Source organism: Tyto alba, unplaced genomic scaffold, assembly GCF_018691265.1.
Source record: "Tyto alba isolate M040663 unplaced genomic scaffold, T.alba_DEE_v4.0 Super-Scaffold_2, whole genome shotgun sequence".
NCBI lineage: Eukaryota > Metazoa > Chordata > Aves > Strigiformes > Tytonidae > Tyto > Tyto alba.
The window spans coordinates 62,934,216-62,954,225 of NW_024881282.1; the positions used below are offsets into that span (position 1 = coordinate 62,934,216).

A 20,010-nucleotide genomic window follows, 5' to 3' on the forward strand; every position below is an offset into this window, starting at 1 on the left:
TTACTTGCATCATTTCTTCTGGGCTGTCACAAAGCTTTTAGGGAGGTTTGGTAGAAAGCACAAGGCAGCATTATTTTTATTTGTAACATTCTTTAAATTATTCATTCAAGTCCTGCACCACACACTTCATTCAGACATTTGCCCAGCTCAAGGAACAATTAAAATATTTCCAGAATACATTTCCTATTCCAGGTTCAGCTACAGATCAAAAGAAAGGCTATTGTGTAAACTGCACATTGCCATTAGCAGAAACATTCTCATAATTGAGTTAGATTGGCTTGAGCTACAAGGGGAAGTCAGCACTGGGCTCAAATTGTAATAGGTAGGAGCTCTCTCTTTGAAGGTTTGGTGCAACCAGCAGGAAAATAAGTATACTGACCACCTTTAATGACACTACTTCTAAATAAAAAGGTTAGTATTTCTTGTGCTTTTAAATGATTTTGGAAAGGATACTAGGTCTGTAGGATACAGCAGACAGCTTTTTGCAGAGTTTAATGTTCACTTACATGAAATCTTTTTTTTTCCTTTTCTTTTTTTTTTTTACTAATAGTTATCTAGGAAGTGCTTTCAAACATGTTCATTAGCAAATGCCCAACTAAAGCAGATTTGCAGTGTTTCTATGGAAATATAGCTATTAACTGCAATAAGATGGAGATCATTAAAAATTGAGCTATTAAACGACCATTACTGAAGTAAAATAGGTTAAAAAAAATCAGAATAATCTAACAATGACTTAATTTATCAAAAAGATATCCCCAAACACTTCACATTTTTTAGCGAAGAAATGTAATGAAGTTCTTTTTTGTTTCATTCACAAATCTACTGAAATATATTGCAAAGACTCCTCAGTTTTTCACTTATTTTACACCTCACTTTTGCACAGTCATTTGCACTCATATTTTTAGCTCTTTGTACGTGTAAATACTGAATTTTCCTATGCAATCCCCTTGTAACTTGTAGCTAGCTCTGAATAGAGCTAACTATATCTCTTCAGAGATGTATGCTTTCAGAGAAAATTAGTTGCAAAATTCTACCTATTCAGGAACCTGTTTTAAAACTGGTTATATTAATATCTTGTGAACATATTTTCATGCCAACTATTTAAAAGCAACAGAAAAAAAAGTTCATATATAGGTTTCTAAAATTAGAAAACCAGCTCAGCCCTTCCAGTGAATCCAGTTCATCTTGTATCCTCTTTGAAATACCAAACCTTACCATATTTAGACAATTTAGTTTGTGATATAAATTTCAGCACTAGCAGTCATCCATGAGATTAAAAGAAATAGTAGTACAGTACCTCTGTCTCTGACAACCACACCCTGAATTGCCCAAATACGAAACAGCTTGGTGAAAGTAATGAACATTTAATTCACATTTTTGCTGAATTAATTGTTATGAAGCATTTTGTAGGGAGAAAAGAGGGTGTTTAAAACACAGTGATCATGTCACCTAAACTGAACTGAAGCTCCAAGCCTGTGCTGTGGAAGCCAGTAGTTGCAGCAGCAAACTACTGATAATCAACCTGAGAGAAATTTATTTGAAAATGTTTCTCATATTCTCCCATTCTACTTGTTTATACTTGATGAGCAGCCAACCACTTGATTCTCCCTTTTTTCCTTTCCTTTTTCATGACATCTTTCTACCTCCTTTTGCATTTCTTCTGCTCTTCACTTTCTGCCTTCCTACCACCCCCTCATCTCTGACTCTGTTTCCATCTCCATCCATTTTTCTCTCTTCATCACACAGCTATAGTACAGCATTGCTGCAAAAGTCAACAGAAGGTTTAATGTAGTTTCTGAGAACAAAGTTTTTCCTCCTGTAGATGATGGCTACCTGATTCTGAGGTTTTGATGTATTTAGAGATGTATCACAAGGAATAGTTGTCTTTACAAGTGATTCCACTGAAGCTTACAGCATCACCCATCAAAACAGTGCTAATGACCCAACTCAGAATATAGTCTGTATTTTCCTTATTTAAAATAGTCATCTGAAGAGCCAATAATATTCAGAATGCAAAAGCAGGTATGTTTTATTCAACCAAGGAAGTCACCTGTTTTCTGCTTGTGCTTTTAGTTCGATTAAGTAGAATTATTCACGTAAACAGGTCTGAAAAGCACTAATGCTGGAAAGGAAATACAGCCTCCTTCACTAAATGTTTATTTTTTCATCCAAAATCTAAAACTAAAATAAAATTGATCTGGATGGTCCAAATACAGAAGATTCATGAGTCCTTTTAAGGAGGATAATTGGGGCCAGGAGGTGAATTCCAAAGCTCTCCTGGAGAGTTACTGCAGCCCTCTGACATACTGAGCATGTTTTAGCTACATCAGAAATGTTAAATCTGTATTTGGCCATGAATAGATTGGAGTTTGTAGTTTACCAAATATTGTGGAGTTTCTGTTACAAAACAGAGCAGTAATAATTTTTTCTCAGACAGCTGACATGCATGAGACGGAAAAGAAAAATGGTTTTACTTCCTTCCTAAGCTGGAGGCTGACAACAAGTTTCCCCCCCCCCCCTTTTTTTTTTTTCTGTTGAGAAGTTGCAGCTGTCTTGGCCTTTCTTAGTGTGCTTGTTTTCAGAGTGTGACTGGGAACACAGGCTGAAAGTACAGCTGTTGGGTGCAAAGTGAATCAGGTATTTCACAGTGGTTATTTGATTAGAAAACATCACCCAGTTACACTGCTATAGTTAAGGAATCAGATTTTCAGCTGGTGTAAAGCAGCCTTACTCTGCTCAAGCCAAAGAAGCTATGCTAAGAATACAGCTCACAACTAGAAAAGACATTTTTATTACCAGCCAGTATTTTGGGAAATTATAGTTTGTCAAAAAAACCTCACAACGTGATATATTGAGATAAAATATCTTCTATTTTTGCTTAGTTGCAAGGTGATTTTTTTTTTTTTTTTTTTTTTTCTGCCTGGAGCTTGATATTATTTCAGAGTGACTTTTGAGTGATGAAGGAAAGAGCAAAGTTCTTCAGGAAGGGGAAGTCTTTCTGGTAGCTCTGGGGAGAGTGGGATATGGGAAAGTTTTACAAGATTTGTTCCGAAAAGCTCACATTTGGTTTGGCCTTAACAATGAACAAAAGACCGATGCCCCTGACATACACAGAAACTGGTTTTTGGCATAACACTATGTTTGGAAGTGGAATACTTGCATGTGCTCCCTACAATTGAGGCTGGCCTCACTGAGGTAAAGCCCAAGAAAATGCACTGCTTGTTGGTGACCTTCTTGAGGAAGAGAGGGATAGAGAAGTTTCCACAGTACATTTTACGACTACTATGGGTAACCACTCCCTTTAGATGCAATTTTGGCAGCAGGGCCATCTCATCCTTCTGGCTATACCAGTGAAACTCAGTGGACAGTGGGGCAGCACTGGGATGGGTGTGGAGTGAGGAGCTCCTCCATGTGCCCTCTCATCTTCACGGGGCGGTAGGACAGCCATCCTGTTGCTTCTGGAGGTAAGGAAAAGGTCTTCCCATGGGTATACATACACCCTGAGATGCAGTCAGCCACATACTGGCTGCAGTCCTGTCCAATCTGGCTGGACATGAGCCAGCTCTAGCTGAGAAGCCAAGCGTTAGCAAAACATGGTCACGCACTGTCATGTCTGAACAGATTCTGGACTGAAAATGGCTCAGGGCATGAGAACCGAAGCATGATGGCATAGATAGGCCTCATTGGAGTACAGCACATCACACAACAGGCTACTCACCCTCCTCAGGGCCTCTCTGTACTTGTTAGACATGAAACAATACAGAACAATAATAAAATTTATACTAGGGACCCTTTCTATCCCAGTATTTTTAACCAGTTTTTTAGCTAAGAAAAGATGTGGGAGGTTAGAATAAAAGTTCAAGGAGCAGAGTTTCCTGTCTCTGGCAGGGGCTCAGATGGATATGGGAGAGGTACAAGGCAAGTAAAAGCACACAGTGATGCCTCTCCCATACCCTCCTCCTTCTGGCACTCAGTGGCCCAGGGATTCCCTGAGCCAGAAATTGCACCCATATCTGGCATTTAATAGTTTTTATGGACTTCTTTTCCATCAATTTTACTTATTTTTTGAAATGATTTGTTGTTTTATCCTCCATAGTCCACTGTGACAATGACTTCCATAATTTCATTCTGCTATGAATTATGAAGAGCTTCCTTTGGGGTTTCCTTAACCTGCTGCCTTATCATTTAATTTGGTGCCTCTGACTCTGTCTGATGAGGAATTGGAATGGGGCTCTCACAGATTAATGGTTTGGGAAATTTTCACACACTGAGCACAAGCCTGTTGGCTTTCACATCCAAGTAGACAGCACACTTGATAGTCACACTCATTTCCCAGGAATACTTATGATTAAAAACAAACACCACCACCACCACCAAACTTTAACACGCATCTCATTTCCCTGAAAAGAGAGAAATTAGCATGTGTCATAGCTGCTTTCACAGATTACATGCCAGGGAACATAATACATGCTACAGAAATTAGTATAGACAAAAATAATCACATCTGCTTTTTATTTGTAATTGCAGTCAAGGCTTGAAAAAAATTGTCCCAGAATTCAGAAAGAAAGCCAAGCCTTCAGCATTGCTCTCCTCTTGCAAACAGCAAAGTGGTAAGGCCTCATCACTCCAAGAATCGAGGCTCAAAACCATGGTGCCTATCAGCAAAATGAGTTGACACAGAACAAAGTACAGAGCTTTGCATCTTTAAGCATGGTCATTCAAATCCAGTTTATACCGTAGTATACTGGAAGCCATTTCCACCTTTGAATTGATCAAGCTTCTTTTGATCTAGTTTCTCTCCCACTAGACAAATGAAGTTGTAACAAAACCCACGAGTGCAAGTGACAAGCCATGTTGGAAGCAAGGGCGAGGAGGTCAAGAAATACATGAGCATGGACCTTAAACCTTACAAAGCCAGGAGGAAAGAATGATGGAATGCCCTTGGAGTCATTGCAAATGTTGTCCTCAGTGCCCACTGCTGTCATGACTCTGTGGTCCAGCAACTCACCTGGCTTTTCAATACCGGCAGTCTGACCTATTTAAGGCTAAATGCAAACAACACAGATGTGCACTTGTAGGAATGTGAATAGTTTCAGTCCTTCCCACTTTATCATTTTTAAACCAACAGAAAGCTGTGGCAAACTCTTGTTAAGTAACATTATCATATCTATAGCTCAACTTTTAACAGTTTTATAATAGCAGTTCTTTCTTTGGTAAAGAATGTGTCTTGATGCCCCCAGAAATAATATCAAAAATTGCATAATGCAAAATCCATATAGTCAAATTAAAATTAACACCTGGTGCCAAATAACTGTTTTAAGAGCACACATGTTTTAATATTCAGTTTGAGTGGAAAAGCTTACACTCTTCAGAGGAGATCCATTATACTCTCCATGGATTAGAATGATATACAGCATTTAGAGAGCTACATATGTGCCCTTTGCATGGCTATGCTGCATATCCCAGGGCATTTGAGGCGTTACACAATAAAGTTAACCCTGAGCCTATCTCTGCTGGGTAATGGCCTACACCTGCCAGACATCTAGGGAAATAATAACAATATGATACTTAGATGGGATTGCTTTTAGAAGGCCTCTCATTTTTGCAGAAGGTATTTCAACATGTAGACAGTAACATTTGTAATTCAATCCTGCTGACAAGCAGAACTGAGCATCAGAATTATTTTTAAAAGAAGCTGTTGCATGCTTATTTTCAACTCAAGTTATTACAGTCTTAATTTGCCATATTATGCATAAACAAACCTAGAGTGAAGTCTTCTTACTTAACATTAATGACAGCTGATGGCAATGAAAGAATATTTAAATGAATTATTTTAATGTTTGTGGACCTAAGTGATCACTGACTTCCAGTATAAAGGATATATTCATTAATATGTTCATTAATGAATTGTTGGCTTTGAGCTATGCTGAAAGACCACATACTTGTTTCTTTTAAATAGAGAGACATAAATATTGTCTTTGCTTTGAGAAGAATTTCTGGGGTTATAGCTACTGGTAATTAATGTGAATCTCAGAAGGGTTATTTGTAAGAACATCAGAAGAGTCACATAGGTCTAAACGAAGTGTCCATCTAGTTCAGTGCTCTGTCTGCCACAGTGGTGACAAGTGGATGCCTAGGGACCCAGGCAACCTACACAATACCTTCTGCTTCAAGCTGCTATTTTCCATTCTGGGGATTTCCTGAGCTATTGGGTTTTGTCTGTTTTGTCTGTTTAGCTGTAGAGTTTCCATTTGAATGTGTATTCCTCTTGCATTCACATCCTTCGGCAAGGAGTCCCACAGGTCATCACATATTGTTAGGAAGTCTTACTCTTTTGTATGATTTGAACCTCTCACTTTTGTCTTTTGATGATGTTCCCTACTTATATTAGAAGAGAGTAAATGGTCAGTCTCTCCCCACTCGTGATTCTATATGCCTTTTTCATAGCGTTTCCACACCTACCCTATTCAGTCATTGTTCACTGCAGCCTTTTGACCATCTTTGTTAACCTTCTGTGAACCTTTTCCTATCTTAACACGCTCTTTTTGTCATGAGGCAACCAGAACTGAACAGAGAATTCAAGGTTTGGGCAGGCCATGAATTTGTATGACATCAGGATGTTTTCTGATTTGTTCTCTAATCTTTTTCTAATAATTCCTAAGTTTTTCTTTTTTTTTTTTTTTTTGACTGCTGCTGAGCAGTGAGATTATGTTTTCATGGAACTATCTATCATATACTGCTTGAAATTTATCTTCTTTGTTATATTTCACCTGCCATTTTATTGCCTTGACATGCTGTCTTGTAAAGTCCTTCTGCCATCCTTCATAGTCTGTCCTCATCCTTATTGCCTTGAATACCTTCAGATCATCAGAAAACTTCGTTGCTGGACTGCTCAACCACTTTTCTAACTCAACCACTTTTCTAACTCATTTATGGGTGTGTTCAACAGTATGGAACCCAGCACAGACACCTGCGGATCACCTCTGGTGACTCCTTACTAATTCAAGGACTGAGCATTTATTGCTAAGGTCTGTTTGTTCTCTTTTAGTCAGTCATTTATCTGTGCAAGACCTTCCCTATCTACTAACTGCTTGAGTGCAGGCACATAGATATACTTTCATTTCTCTTACGCTCTGGAGAAATACTTGGCTGTTAAATTAATTTTTAAAATGTAAAATAAAAAAAAACCACCACCACTCCCCTCAAAAAAAAAAAAAAAAAAAAAAAACAAAACCAAACCAAACCAGCTTTTTTTTTTATAGTCTTTGTAAAGAGAAAACCTTCTGTAGTAATGAGCCATTTCTATGGTAGAAGTAGCCCCTGTATGGTGGTGTGTCCACAGTAGATTAAAGCCGCACTGTACACATATCAGCCCAGTCCCAAGCAATAAAAATCAGAGATTTCTGAGAATGACACTGGAGTCTTAAGTAGCCTCTTCTTCCTGCTGTAGAAGCTGTCTTCAAATTGCCATTTTCTTCAGGATTATGTTGGATAAGGGTAAGATAGAATTTCAAGGACTGGGCTGCTGCGTGCAAAAACTGCACAGATATATAGACCAAAAAGAGCATTTTTGCATGTAGTATCTGTTACAGCAGCACTGTAGGCTGGTGCATTAAGTCTAAGCAAACTCCAAACTTTTCTTCCATAGTCCCAATGAGTTAGGAAGTGTAATTTGAGCTCCCTGTATGTCATGAGGTCAAAGTCTATTCACTTGGGCTTTGAGCAGGTGATTTGACTATCAGCCTCAGTAAAATAAAGGTCAGTCAGTGTTTAAAGTACTGGATAATTTTTCCAAGATTGTAGGAGATGGGATCCGAATTTTCATGTATTGCTTTGAGGTTGCAACACAGATGTGTTTAAAGGGTTAACACTGTGGCTCAATCAGAAAGAATGCTTGGCAATAAGAGGAAGCCTGGATTAATGATAGAAAAGAATTCTTAGCATTTTATAGCAGTGGGTATTCGAGATGAGACACGGCTAATGATCAACTAAAAAGGTATTTGCAGCTGTGGTGCTACCTCTCCCCATAATGCCAACATTAATCAAGCTTTTTCATGCAGCTTTGCAGTCCATTCTATTTTTCATTGTCCTGAATATAAAAACAGAGCTCATGCCCTAATACACTGAGTCAGAGACCATACTTCTGTGTCACCAAAAATGATCAGACCTTATTGATTTCTAAAAGCTGCACTTTCTGTACTATGAAACAAACCCATAGCAAAGTCTTCAACAAAGTCAGTTTCATTTTAAAGCAAAAAAAAAAGCCTCTTGTAACCCCAAACTGTAAATACCTCTGGGATATGAAGCACTTATTGCCATGAATTAATTGCTCATATATTTTATTTAAGTCTTGAATTACAACAAAACATCAGCTGTAATTACAGCATCTCTAAGTCTAGTTTTGGAGTCAGCCATCTTGTTGAAAGACCTTGGCAGTGCAAAAAGCCAGTGAAATCGTGTAAGTCAATGTCCTAGCTGTTCTGATGCTGCCTTCAGAGTCAGAAGAAAAGCTTCATTATAGTGAAATATTAAACATTTGACATACAAGTTATTTCTAGAATGTCTTCAATCTTTTTAAATAATGAACCCCATTGAATCTCAACTTCTCAGCAAATGTTGATTATCTAAATTCCTTAAGTAAACTACACGTGATGCAGCTTTTGAAACATGAACATGATCTTCCTCCATGTAAACAATCCTCTGCCTTTGTTGCCTGATGCTATCACATTTGGGCACACATCCCTCTGGTTTGTAGGCCCAAGCCTATAAAATCTCACTATCAAATATCCACCCCAATCTGCAGATACTTTATGCCTCTGCTTAACAGCCATGACTCATCCCATTAAAGTCAACAAAGTTACAGTAGTAAAGTTAAGCGTGTGTTTGCAGGAATAGGCCCAAATTCTCAGAAGTATTTAGGTAACTCAAGATGCAGAGACATGACTAGTGGGGGAATTTCATACTGGTGTGACTAATCTCCCTAAGATCTCCTAAAATCAAGAGAGAGAGAGAGAGAGAGAGAGAGAGAAGGAGTGGGGGCGCGGAGGGGGGTGGGGATGGCTCTTGCAAAGGGGCTTCAGGACAACTAAATTAGGCTCCTGGTTTGGAGCATCTTCCAAAGGTATCATCAAGACCAGATACTGTTGACACAGGGTAAAGTTTACTTTTCAAACTGAGAGACCAAAGTGAAAATAAATGGAAATATCTTTGACTTTTGAAGGCCTGGAGTTGTAGATAAAATTCTCCTTTCTTAAGTGTGCAGGGCTGACTAAATGACACATCTTCATTTTTTATGGTTGATTCACAAATACTTGAAATTAAAGGACTAGAAAACATGCAATGACTCCTTCATATTTTAATAAATATGATGTATTTTGAGGATCCTCCAACAGCCATGATTTTGCTGTGTTAAATAAAGTAGATTTTATAGCGCTTTAATCAGATCATGATGGAACATTATGCAAAATATTATGCAATGTAATGCAAAGTGATTAATGCAAGCAGAGAAGTTGTAGGAACGTGAGACCGCTGAGCAGCATGCATTTGTGTCACACACTGCCTGCTGATTTTCCCAATTTATTTCTTTCTTAGATAGTGGTTTCCCGTTCAGAACCCACAGCTCCACATGTCAGCTTTCAGCTAGACTCCCACCCTGTCTCTCCCCAAGTTGTTGTCGAGAATTCGTTAGCAGATGATGGCTATACCCTGGTAGTGACTGGGAAGAAGGTGAGTCGTTCATAATCTAATTCTTCTGTGCACTGTGTAAACCTGCATTCAGAGCAGCAGCTTTCAGCAAGAGCAACTCTTCACGCTGCTGCTTTATGCTCTGCATCTTCTCAGCCTTGCCATTCCCTTGGGAACATTGCAGGGACAAGTTTCCTCCAAGTTTTTTTTTTTTCCCCTACTAAACAAACTGACAGCCTAATATTGAGAGATGTTTAAATAATGTAAGAGCTATGATATAAACCAACAAAATCCAGAAAATGCAAATATTAAGGCTGAAACCCTGTCCTTAATTCAAGTGCTTGCACAGAAAAAACACACAATGGCTTAAGAAAAGAATGGTCCTCACAGTTTCCTGGCTTTTGTTAGTTTGTGTCATAACATTATAACTTTTTAAGGAGGGATGTGTGCGCAAGAGTTACGTGGGTATGTTTAAAATTGGGAGTCGGTGTTCATATTAAGGTTTGAAAATTACTTTTGCATGTAGTCTACAAAGGGTTAACAAAAGATGAAGAGCTGTCATAAATATGCTATTGTCATAAGTAGATATGCATTGTAGAATAGGTTTAAGACATCAGCAGATAATATTACAGATAATCCTAAGCCATAATCGTAAGCAATAATTTGACCCCTTGAGTTCTATAAGAATTTACAGAAATACATCAGCCATTAGTCAAGATGGTTATTAATCATTTACTAGAAATGTATGAGATATTTATAAGAGTAATCTTCAAGAAACTCTCCAAAATAAGTTTAAGGAAGGTACTGAAAGGTAAAGAGGTATGACGTACTTATACAGTAATGTAATTATATACTAATTTTAATATTTTGACTAAAAAGATTTCTTATAGATTTAGAGTGACTATTATCATAACTATCCTGATATTTTAAATAATATAAATTTTAATTAATATTTTAGGTATGTTTTAGGTTTTTTGATGATAGGTGTTAAAAAACAAGTACATGGGCAGTCACGTGCTTTAAGTGTGTCACAGATATTAATACAGCCTCGCCAAAGTTGAAATAGCCATCATGCCTATTTGTACAAGCGTATGAACTAAGACATACTGAGATACACTGTTTTTTCCAAGAACTAGTGCAGAACTGGGAGGAGCATATTGCTGTTTTCTTTTTCCATCAGCAAAAAAATGCTATCTTGCTGTAAACACCAGATGCTGGTAGTAACTGTATATAACATTAAGATGCCTTTAGGGTTTCTCCCTAGCGAATTTAAAATCATGTCAGTTAAATTACTTATAAGATCCTGTAATTACTGCGCTAAAGAGAAGTCGAACCACAGCTTGCACATCTGAAATCTGAGTAGCACCGCAGCGCATTGCATAAATAGAGGCTCTTCTTGCCACTTAGTGTACGTATCAAAAGGATCTGTGCATCATGTCTTTCCCTCACCAGGTAACGAAGATCCCGCTGAAGGGGCCGGGCTGCCATCACTTCAGGTCCTGCAGCCAGTGCCTGCTGGCACCTCCCTTCATGCAGTGTGGCTGGTGCAGCCAGCAGTGCCTCAGGTCTCCCGAGTGCCTCGGTGGCACCTGGACCCAGGAGACCTGCTTGCCCTGGGTTCATGAGGTAAAACAGTGCATTTCTCATCTTTATCTCTGAGGGAGGAACGCGCCCTGCGGACATTTTCTGTTTATTTTTATGCAGTTATGATAAATGAAGTGTCTGCTCTCCTCGACTTCCCCTCCGCCTCGGTATCCATAAAGCCTCTGGCTGGATGCACATGCTCTCCCTGAAAGCCGTGGGCTCAGGCACTCATGGTCGACAGGTCTGACTGACCGTCCTGGCTTGCCACAGGAGAGCCTCTGCCCTTCAGAGCACTCGTGGTGGGGAAACAACATGGTGCTGAGCCAGCCGGGCAGGGGTCTGACGGGAAAGGCCAGTCACAGAAAGGACCACCCTTCCTCCCAGATGCCTCTCAAAGGGAGGAGGTGGAGGAAAGCACTTCCCACCCACCGCCGCCACAGCCTGACCCAGCACAGGAGGTCTCTAGCCCTGTCTTCTCATCCATCCTCTTGCTGGCCCAGCTCTGGAGCAAGGGGTGGTGTCTCCCTTGGGGGAAAGGTCCCTCTCTCCCGCACCTGAGCACTGCGACAGAGCTGTCAGCCAAAACACCACCCTAGGGGAGATGTTTTTTTCATAACGTCCCTCCCTGGCTCCTTGTTCCCACGGGGCCACTCACCACTGAGGGGGATGAGGCTGTGGCTGCACCCCTCCCCAGGCCAGGGGACAGCCGGAGGCTGCTGCCAGCCAGCCAGAGCCCAGCAAGGGTTTGCGAGAGCAAAACCGCACGGATGAGCGGAGAGTCGCACTGGCACGTTCCTGTTTTAGTTTAGCTATGGTTAATGCAGGATTCATACTGGCCGGCTCTATGTGTAACCGGATCATCCCATGTGAAGTGTGACATAGCTGTGAAGGTGGAGGTTTATAGGGCAGTTAACGGACTAGAAAACTGAGGGAAGGACAAGCGTAAAACTTTCTGGTAGCACTTATGCCCATTTACTTTTGTTAATGCATTTAAACTACACCGTGTAGTTAAAAATACATTTTCCTTTGTGGGTGTACAGCTTATAAAGGGAGATGAAAATTTGACATGCTAAACTCTCAAAGGGAGACAAAAGGGGTTTTTAAATAAATGATGTGTTTCATTCAACCAGGTGGATGATTTCATGTACAATGACTCTTTAAAGAGTAGACAGGCAAAACTGCTAACAATCTAGAAACAAATCTAGAAATGCATTGTTTACAGGTTTGGTTTTTTTTTCTTTTCCATGTTCACCTTTCAGATACAAGATTTAGGACTAACACAGGCAAAATTCAATGAACAAACAACAAAGTGTTGTAAGAATAAACCCCAAAGTGGATGGAAGGGTCGGGCAGGGAGAGTTTGCTGTGCCTTCTGCTGCCATTTACCTTTGGGTGTAGGAGATGTAAATAAATTGCTAAGGCATAATGTTAATAGTTTACTTTCCCTTTATACAAGAACATATTTATCTCAAAAAGATTATACTAGATGATCAAATAGTCCTTTCTGGCCTTAGTTTGCATGAGACTGTGAATCACCAATTCGAGGGGGATACACTGAGAATTAGTCTTGATATCTTTTTATATACCACTGCAGGCCCAAGCTACTCACCTATCCTGCACAGCTTGTTTTGTCTTTCCTAGAGCTCAAGCACAAGTAGCACCCCTTAATGTGTTTTTTTCTCTTGGCAAAACTTTCCAGCAGTGGCTGTATGTTACCATGCCTCCAAAAAGATTTCTAAGGCTCTGAAGTGCTTCGTTTCTGATTTTCAGAGCTGCTGAGCTCATACATCCCTCTTTAATTTCAATTATGAGAGTGTGCACTCAGCAGTTTTAAGAACCAAGTGCCCGGAGCCCATGCAGAGATGCTTAGACCGAGAGGTGCGTCCCCGAGGCCACCTCTGCAGTCCCTACGAAGTGGCTGGAAGGGCTCATCCAGGGGAACGTGCCTTGGACATGGGGAGGTGGCAGCAGGCGTGGGGCTGGCCCTGTGTGGCTACCCTACCAGCTCAGCACGAGCCCAGTCAAGCCCTGTAATGAATATGGATCTGTGGCACTGATGGATCTTAAAGTGAATCTCGAATTGCAGCATGCCCATGTTGTTAGAAGTTGCATCTAGAAGGCTTGTAAGGGAAAAAATGCAGCTGAGTACTTAAATCCCTTTGGATTGCTAGCTGTTAAGACAGATTTCGTGCTCTACTGGACCGTAACATTTAACACGATTACTGAAAAAAATATAAAACAGTTTATTCATCATCTTCTGATCTGTCTTTAAACCCATATGCATAAAATATGAGAAACAAGCTTGTTTTGTTCCTAACAAACAGAGGATGACCTGCTTTGCACAGTATCTGAAATTCAGTCCGAACTCCCCCCTAATATTTTGCAGCTTTCAGAGGGACAGATTGCTTGAGATATGTCATACGATCACTTTAACCTGACGGTAACAGAGAGCTTTTCCGAGGGTCTGGTCCAGTGGACATTATCTAGCTAAGTCTTCAACAAAGTTTTCCTGGGTTATTACACAGTGGTGCACAATGGGAAAAAAATGATGAGATTTTTCTCTCAGAAGAGATGGCAGAGAAGAAATCCAGAGTTTTCCCTTTGCCTCTCTGCCCTTCTCTGAGCACTTTTCCTTGAAGCTGTGGGTGGCGGGGAGCAGCTCCAACTCTGCCTGGGCGTCCCACCCCCCCCAGACAGTTCAGCGGGGCTGGCACCGGGACACGGCCCCACCACAGCCTGGCACCCACGCCGCACCTCAGCACCCTACCCCACTGCCATCCACCACCCCCGCCAACAGCGAGGAGAGTTATGTCAGCCTGGACAGGCAGTGATAGAGGAGAGCTGGGAGGCTCGAGGGAGTCTCCTCGGAGGTCGCTTGGTGCTGGAACAAATTGCAGGCATCTGCGTGCAGCGTTCAGGTCATGCTGAAAGGTGAACGGCATAAAAAAAGAAATAAATTGGTCTCCCTTTTGATTCTTTGTTGTGGTTAAAAACCTGACATGGTTTGTTGTTGTTTTTAAAGTGAGTCATTTTAGCTGGCTTTTGTCTCAGATGTATGAAGAACATCAGGCTTTCTGCTGCCAGTTTAGGTTCAAGGTTTTGCTGGACATTTCACATGTGGCCTGTACATGTTCTTGCCTCTTAATTAAAATGAATGGGCTATTGAAACTTTAATAAATAAATAGTTTCTTCTAACAATCTATAAAGTAAATGAGTGGGTATTAGCATAATGGCTGTCAACATAAACGAAAGGAAAACACAGTGCTTTAAATTTTTCCAAAAAGACAAAGAAAAGTTAACTTTCCCTTAACCCAAAGTCCAGAGAGCAGCAGGAGCAAGCAGAATGGCAGGCCTTGCAGCAGAACTTGCTCCATATTATCAGTGGAGTTTCCTTGCTATAGAAAACTTTTGAATCCTGAATTTCATAGCATTTATAACTAGTTTGGGGTTTGCTTACTTTCTGTTACTACCTGCGCAATGTAGGCACACAGAAGATGCCTACGTATACCTCAGTTCAAAGTCCAGGAGGTTCACTCTACATTCCTGTCAACACTTCCAAGAACAAGCCTGGGAAACCACATTTGACATTCAGATGTTTCATCATACAGAGCATACAGAACAAAAATAAAAATATGCATAAAAACACTGGGGGAATTTTTGCAGAACTTAAACACAAAAGTTTAAGATTTGGTTTATTTTCTGATTTCTATTTAGAGTTCTTCTAAATTTGCTGGCAGAATGTAGTAAATACTTCTACTCTCCCTCAATTAAGGCATATAGGCTGCTATCACAAGTCTCTTTTGGCATATAAGATCACTCAAAGCCAGTTAAGTGCCTTTGGGGTTTATTCTATATGGCTTTGTGAAGACTGATTTTAACACCCTTATTTTTCTAATTTATGGATTACTCTTCAAATGCCACATGTCAGTCCATTATTGTACAAAACACTGAGACATCCTGTACCCCCACAGAGCAATTTCAGTTTCTGCTAGGGTTTTGTTACTCCAAAAATAGATACTGTGCTGAGATATTAAGTAGAGTGGAACACTAGGATCTGAAGTCAATCCAGATTTCGAAGAAAAAAGCCCAAAGAAATAAGGGAAAGTTAAACTTGGGAATAGCACGGACTCCATGGGGTATGGTACTGCTCCATGCTCTTAGCTGCAGTGTTGTGTCAGGGAGTGTAAGCATCACGCATTTTTTATGGGATTTGTGCAAAGTACTATTCCCGCATAGGTTTCCTCTTCTTTACTTATTGAGAGCTGATTCAAAGCTCATTAAAATAGGAAAGATTCTTACTGGCTTCAGTGCATTTTAGATCAGACTCTTTGTCTGGTTTTTAATGGGGGCAGTATATTTCCCCGTATAGAATATATGGTATAATTCTTTTGAAGTATTCTTCAGCTGCCTTTCTATCTATAATAGTTCATTTATGAGAGTCTTGAAGTATAGCTACAAGAGAGTTGAAAAGAAATGTGCTGTCTTACTGGATTTCCAGATGAAATAATAGCCAAGTATCTCTCAAACACTTTCCTTTCAGCTTGAAAATTAAGTCGAGTCCTTTGAAAGGCACAGCTGTATTGCATTTTAGGGGCAAAATTACTATCACTGAAGCATTAAGTCTAAGACATTTAGGCACTATGACCACGAGTATAAAATCAGTCTTTCATTCTCCGTTGTTTGCGCAGTGGTACTGATATGTTTGCAAAATTGTGCAGTATTGGTAAAATCCTGAACATTTTTTTTTCTTTTTTTTTTTTTTACTGGCAGTACTGACCAGTACTTTTACTGAGTTTTGTAAGACTTCTATAGTGTTCCTACATTTTTCCCACCATTGTTATATTTTACAGGACAATTTACAATATACAGAAAAAAAAAGCATTTCCTTTGTAGATTGTCTCTGTGTTTCTGAGGGGTAGTTTATTTTTAACTTGGAATTAGAGGTGACCAAATGTAAAAGATTTAAGGACAGAATAGCAGAAGTCACGTTAACTTTACCACAGCCAACGCAATATCGGATTATGGTGTCTTTGAAGATACTTCATTCTGAACCTGACTTTCATCAAGCTGACAAAGAATGGTCATTTTGGGGCTCTTTTGTGTTCAGCATTCAGCTTCTAACAAAATAAGTACATTGTATGTTTAACATACCAGAAATAAGATGTGAAAGACAAGAACGGCAGGATTTAAAAGACCATTACAATGCACAGCTTGTTCAGTGCCCCTAAACACTATCCTTCAAAGCTTTCTAGTATAGGTTTTGTTATTTATTGCTACTGTCAGAGAAAGCTCATAATGTGACAAATGAAAGGTGAAGAACAATTAAGATGAATGGTAGGACATAGTCTACCAGAAGAAATGCTTTTCTAAAATTATTCCTTTGCACATTCTTTAGCTCCATTTGAAGCTCAAGAAAACCTGATGTAACTAACACAATATTTTTTAACAGATTCTCCCAAGCAGTGCTCCCTTAGAAGGCGGGACAAAACTGACACTATGTGGATGGGACTTTGGAATCAGCAGAAATAATAGACTTGATTTAAAATATACAGTAGTCCATATTGGAGGACAAATTTGTGCACTGGAAGCAAAATCTAGCAACAAAAACAAGTAAGAAGCCTAAAATATGAATTTCCTTTTATACAGATGTTCTTTATGTGGTGTGGATTTTTTTATGATACAAACATTCAGTCTATAAGTGTCATATCCGATTCCGAAATTTCAAACAGGAAACAATCCCTTGGTTTGATAAATGCCCCAAGAAAAAAGTGCTCAAAATGGAGATCAAATAAATCTAGTTAATGCCAGTAGCTCCTGCAGCATCTTTTTCTGGTTTGTCTGCAAAATACTGTTCAACATCTGTGGGAGCTGGCAAGAGCAAAACTATTCAAAGGTTTGAAAAGGGGGCAGGTTCCTTTGGCCAGGATCCTGCTGGGCTCAGTTATGTCACCTCTGTCTTCCTGACCTGTGAAGCTGCTGGAGAGAAATTCAAGAAGTCGCAGGTATTTCGTCATCCAGAGGCTTATGACCAGCTCCACCTTTCCTCCTCCTCCTCAGAAATAAATAAATATTTGAGACAGTGGGGTAATGGCTTAAGTTTAAAACAGGTTATTCTCCTTGTTATCCTGAAGAAATAGGAAGTTTGATGAATATCCTCTCTCAGTTCAAAGCATATGACTGTCTACTACCAAAGCAGTGTGCAAATCGCAGCACAGCTTCCCTATCCACGTATATAGCAACAAAAAGGTTACCATCCAGAGGTATTGAACAGTCTTAATGCAAACAAAATGATGTAAGGAGACTAGCTCCTATATGAGACTGTATAAATGTAATGTGATACCTGGACACACGCTGCCACAAAAGTTCAAGTGTAATTTTTGGTAATATTTAAATTTATACAACAAATTTGTGTATATGATGCATTTTTTTCTAATCTTGTAGTCTGCCAAAATTTGCACTAAAGCAAAATTCCAAGAAACAACTCAGCCATTGAATGGGAGGCATTTGTTTTCTCTAGCATGGTTCTTTTTCTGAAATGTATTTGATATTCTAAAATAATTTTCTCTGGCCAAGTATAAACACCGCAGTATTTGTATTTGGTATTAAAGATGATGACCACAGTTCTTTTAGCTGTTATTTCTGAAATGTCCCCGAAATGTCCCCGATGCACATAGGTTGATGATTTGTTTAGTATGGATCCTCCCTTATTATGAGTTTGAAGTGGTTTTATTTTAATACAAAAAATCAAGCTAGAAAAAGTATTTAATCCCATCTTTTTCCTTGTTTTCCAAAGGCTGGAATGCACAGTTCCTGCTGCAAAAAATCCAAGTTTTAATATATCCAGTAGTGTTTCTGTTGGACATAGCAAAACACTATTCAATACATTTTCGTATGTGGTAAGCACTATGATTAAAACTTTATTGTTAAAATTATCTTTGGTATTTACTGGAATGAGACTCCTCATGAGTCCAGTTCAGTACGGTAATTCTGTATTTCTGTTTGCTTTATTATTACTTCATGGAAATGCTAATAAATGTTTTAAGATTCTTCCTCTTCACATTTTGAAAATAATTTAACTATCCACTGTTCTTATTTTTACCCTCCTCAGGATCCTGTAATAACAAGTATCTCTCCCACCTATGGCCCCAAATCTGGAGGAACGTTGCTAACTGTAGCTGGAAAATACCTAAACAGTGGAAAATCCAGAAGGATTTTTATTGGTGAGAAACCATGCACACTGAAAAGGTAATGTACTTACTAAAAAGTGATGCCTTTAATATTGAAATGGCTTTATTAAAATGTGTTGAAGTAAAAATACCCCACAAACATGCATTGCTCTCCTCCTCCTATTACATATTGGAGAATTGATACTGCAATAAGCGTTTGGTTCTGGATTACATCCTGAGTTTAGGATGTCTGAAAGGTTCCTAGAAGAGACTATGGTTCCCTACAAGACTTGCTTATTCTGTAATGCCTTTATTAACCTCATTAAAAGGTTGCATAGAGAAGTAGCAAATCAGCTTCTAATGGACTAGAAACTGCTTATTTCCCATCATTTTTGTCACCCTGACTCCCACGCACTCAGCCCTCTCTCTTGTATTAGCAAGAGCTGCTGTTCATGCGGCAGCTCCCAGTGAGCATCCAGTGGGTGCAGGTTACCATTTCCTACTGGTTTGTTCGGTGGAAAGCTGATCAGTGTAGAAATGTGTACCCCATGCAGAGGAACAGCTATTTCTGTGCTACTATCAGTGAACAGCCTCCAAACCAGAGGCAGCATCACTTTGGGACTTTCCCTGGTATATATAAAATTTCTTTGAGGATTAAGCCAGAATTTCTTGTGGCTCTGTACTGGATCCAGTAGGAGTTCAGTCAAGAATCTTTGACATGCTCTGTGTGGAAATGCCTTCAATCCCAGCTGAATATAAATGTTAAATACCAAGCACAGATTCTCTGCTATGGGCAGACAAGCATTCGGAATTTTGTAGCCATTCTACTATGGTGCAAATCCCCTTGGTCCTGTTTTCAGGTACAGCAGGGTGCCTCCAGAATTGTCAGCTCTGCAGCCAAGGGCAGAATCTGGCCCACTGCATTCCAGGAACAGGATGTCCAGTAATTCTCTAAATTTTTAGTCTCTCCTAATGATTATTGAAAGCTGTAGTGGTGAAACATAACACTTGTGGAAAACATGGGGAAGCAATTGCCTATTAGTTAATGTCAGACTCAAAGTCGGGAGAGCTAAATTTTATTCTTTGCTGCTAAATGATTTATTTTATGCTCTTGATCAAATCAGCTATGTCTGACTAAATCAAGGAAGGGATTTAGGTATTCAATTCTGATATTTAACCACTACGGAGATCTTCAGCACTTCTGTTCAGCAGCTACTTAATAGTTTAGGGTGGCATCTATTGATGCCATCATCTCAGCTGGTCAACTAATGGTCAAATGTATAAACCTTTTGGGCATGTTTCATCTGATCCATTTGAGACATCCACTGTGGGGGTGAGAAGACAGCCAGCTCAGAGGCAGACATCTGCTTTGGTCAGGTGCACCTCTAGGTATTGAACTGTAGTTGGAGTTTATCCAGTAAGCATCCCCAGCGTCCCTCTTTCTCACCAGGCAAGTTGTCTGGAGACTTCTACACATGTCTTAGCCAGTTTCTCAGGGCAGGTATTTCTCTACCTAAACTGTCAGCTTTCCCTAGTTCTGAGGGCAGTGAGATCAAAAGTTTATTTTTTCCTTTAA

The 20,010-nt window shown here is 39.6% G+C and overlaps 1 protein-coding gene across 4 annotated transcripts in view; it reads left to right on the top strand.

Moving 5' to 3' along the window:
• The window catches only part of MET (MET proto-oncogene, receptor tyrosine kinase), a 92,452-nt gene that overhangs the window by 37,083 nt on the left and 35,359 nt on the right, over nt 1-20,010 (top strand). For all 4 annotated transcript variants that reach the window (XM_032998783.2, XM_042793124.1, XM_042793123.1 and 1 more), the window contains exons 4-8: nt 9,592-9,726; nt 11,137-11,310; nt 16,718-16,878; nt 18,062-18,164; nt 18,377-18,513. In XM_032998783.2, the coding sequence (XP_032854674.2) occupies nt 9,592-9,726; nt 11,137-11,310; nt 16,718-16,878; nt 18,062-18,164; nt 18,377-18,513 (710 nt within the window). The remainder of the gene's footprint in view (nt 1-9,591; nt 9,727-11,136; nt 11,311-16,717; nt 16,879-18,061; nt 18,165-18,376; nt 18,514-20,010) is intronic.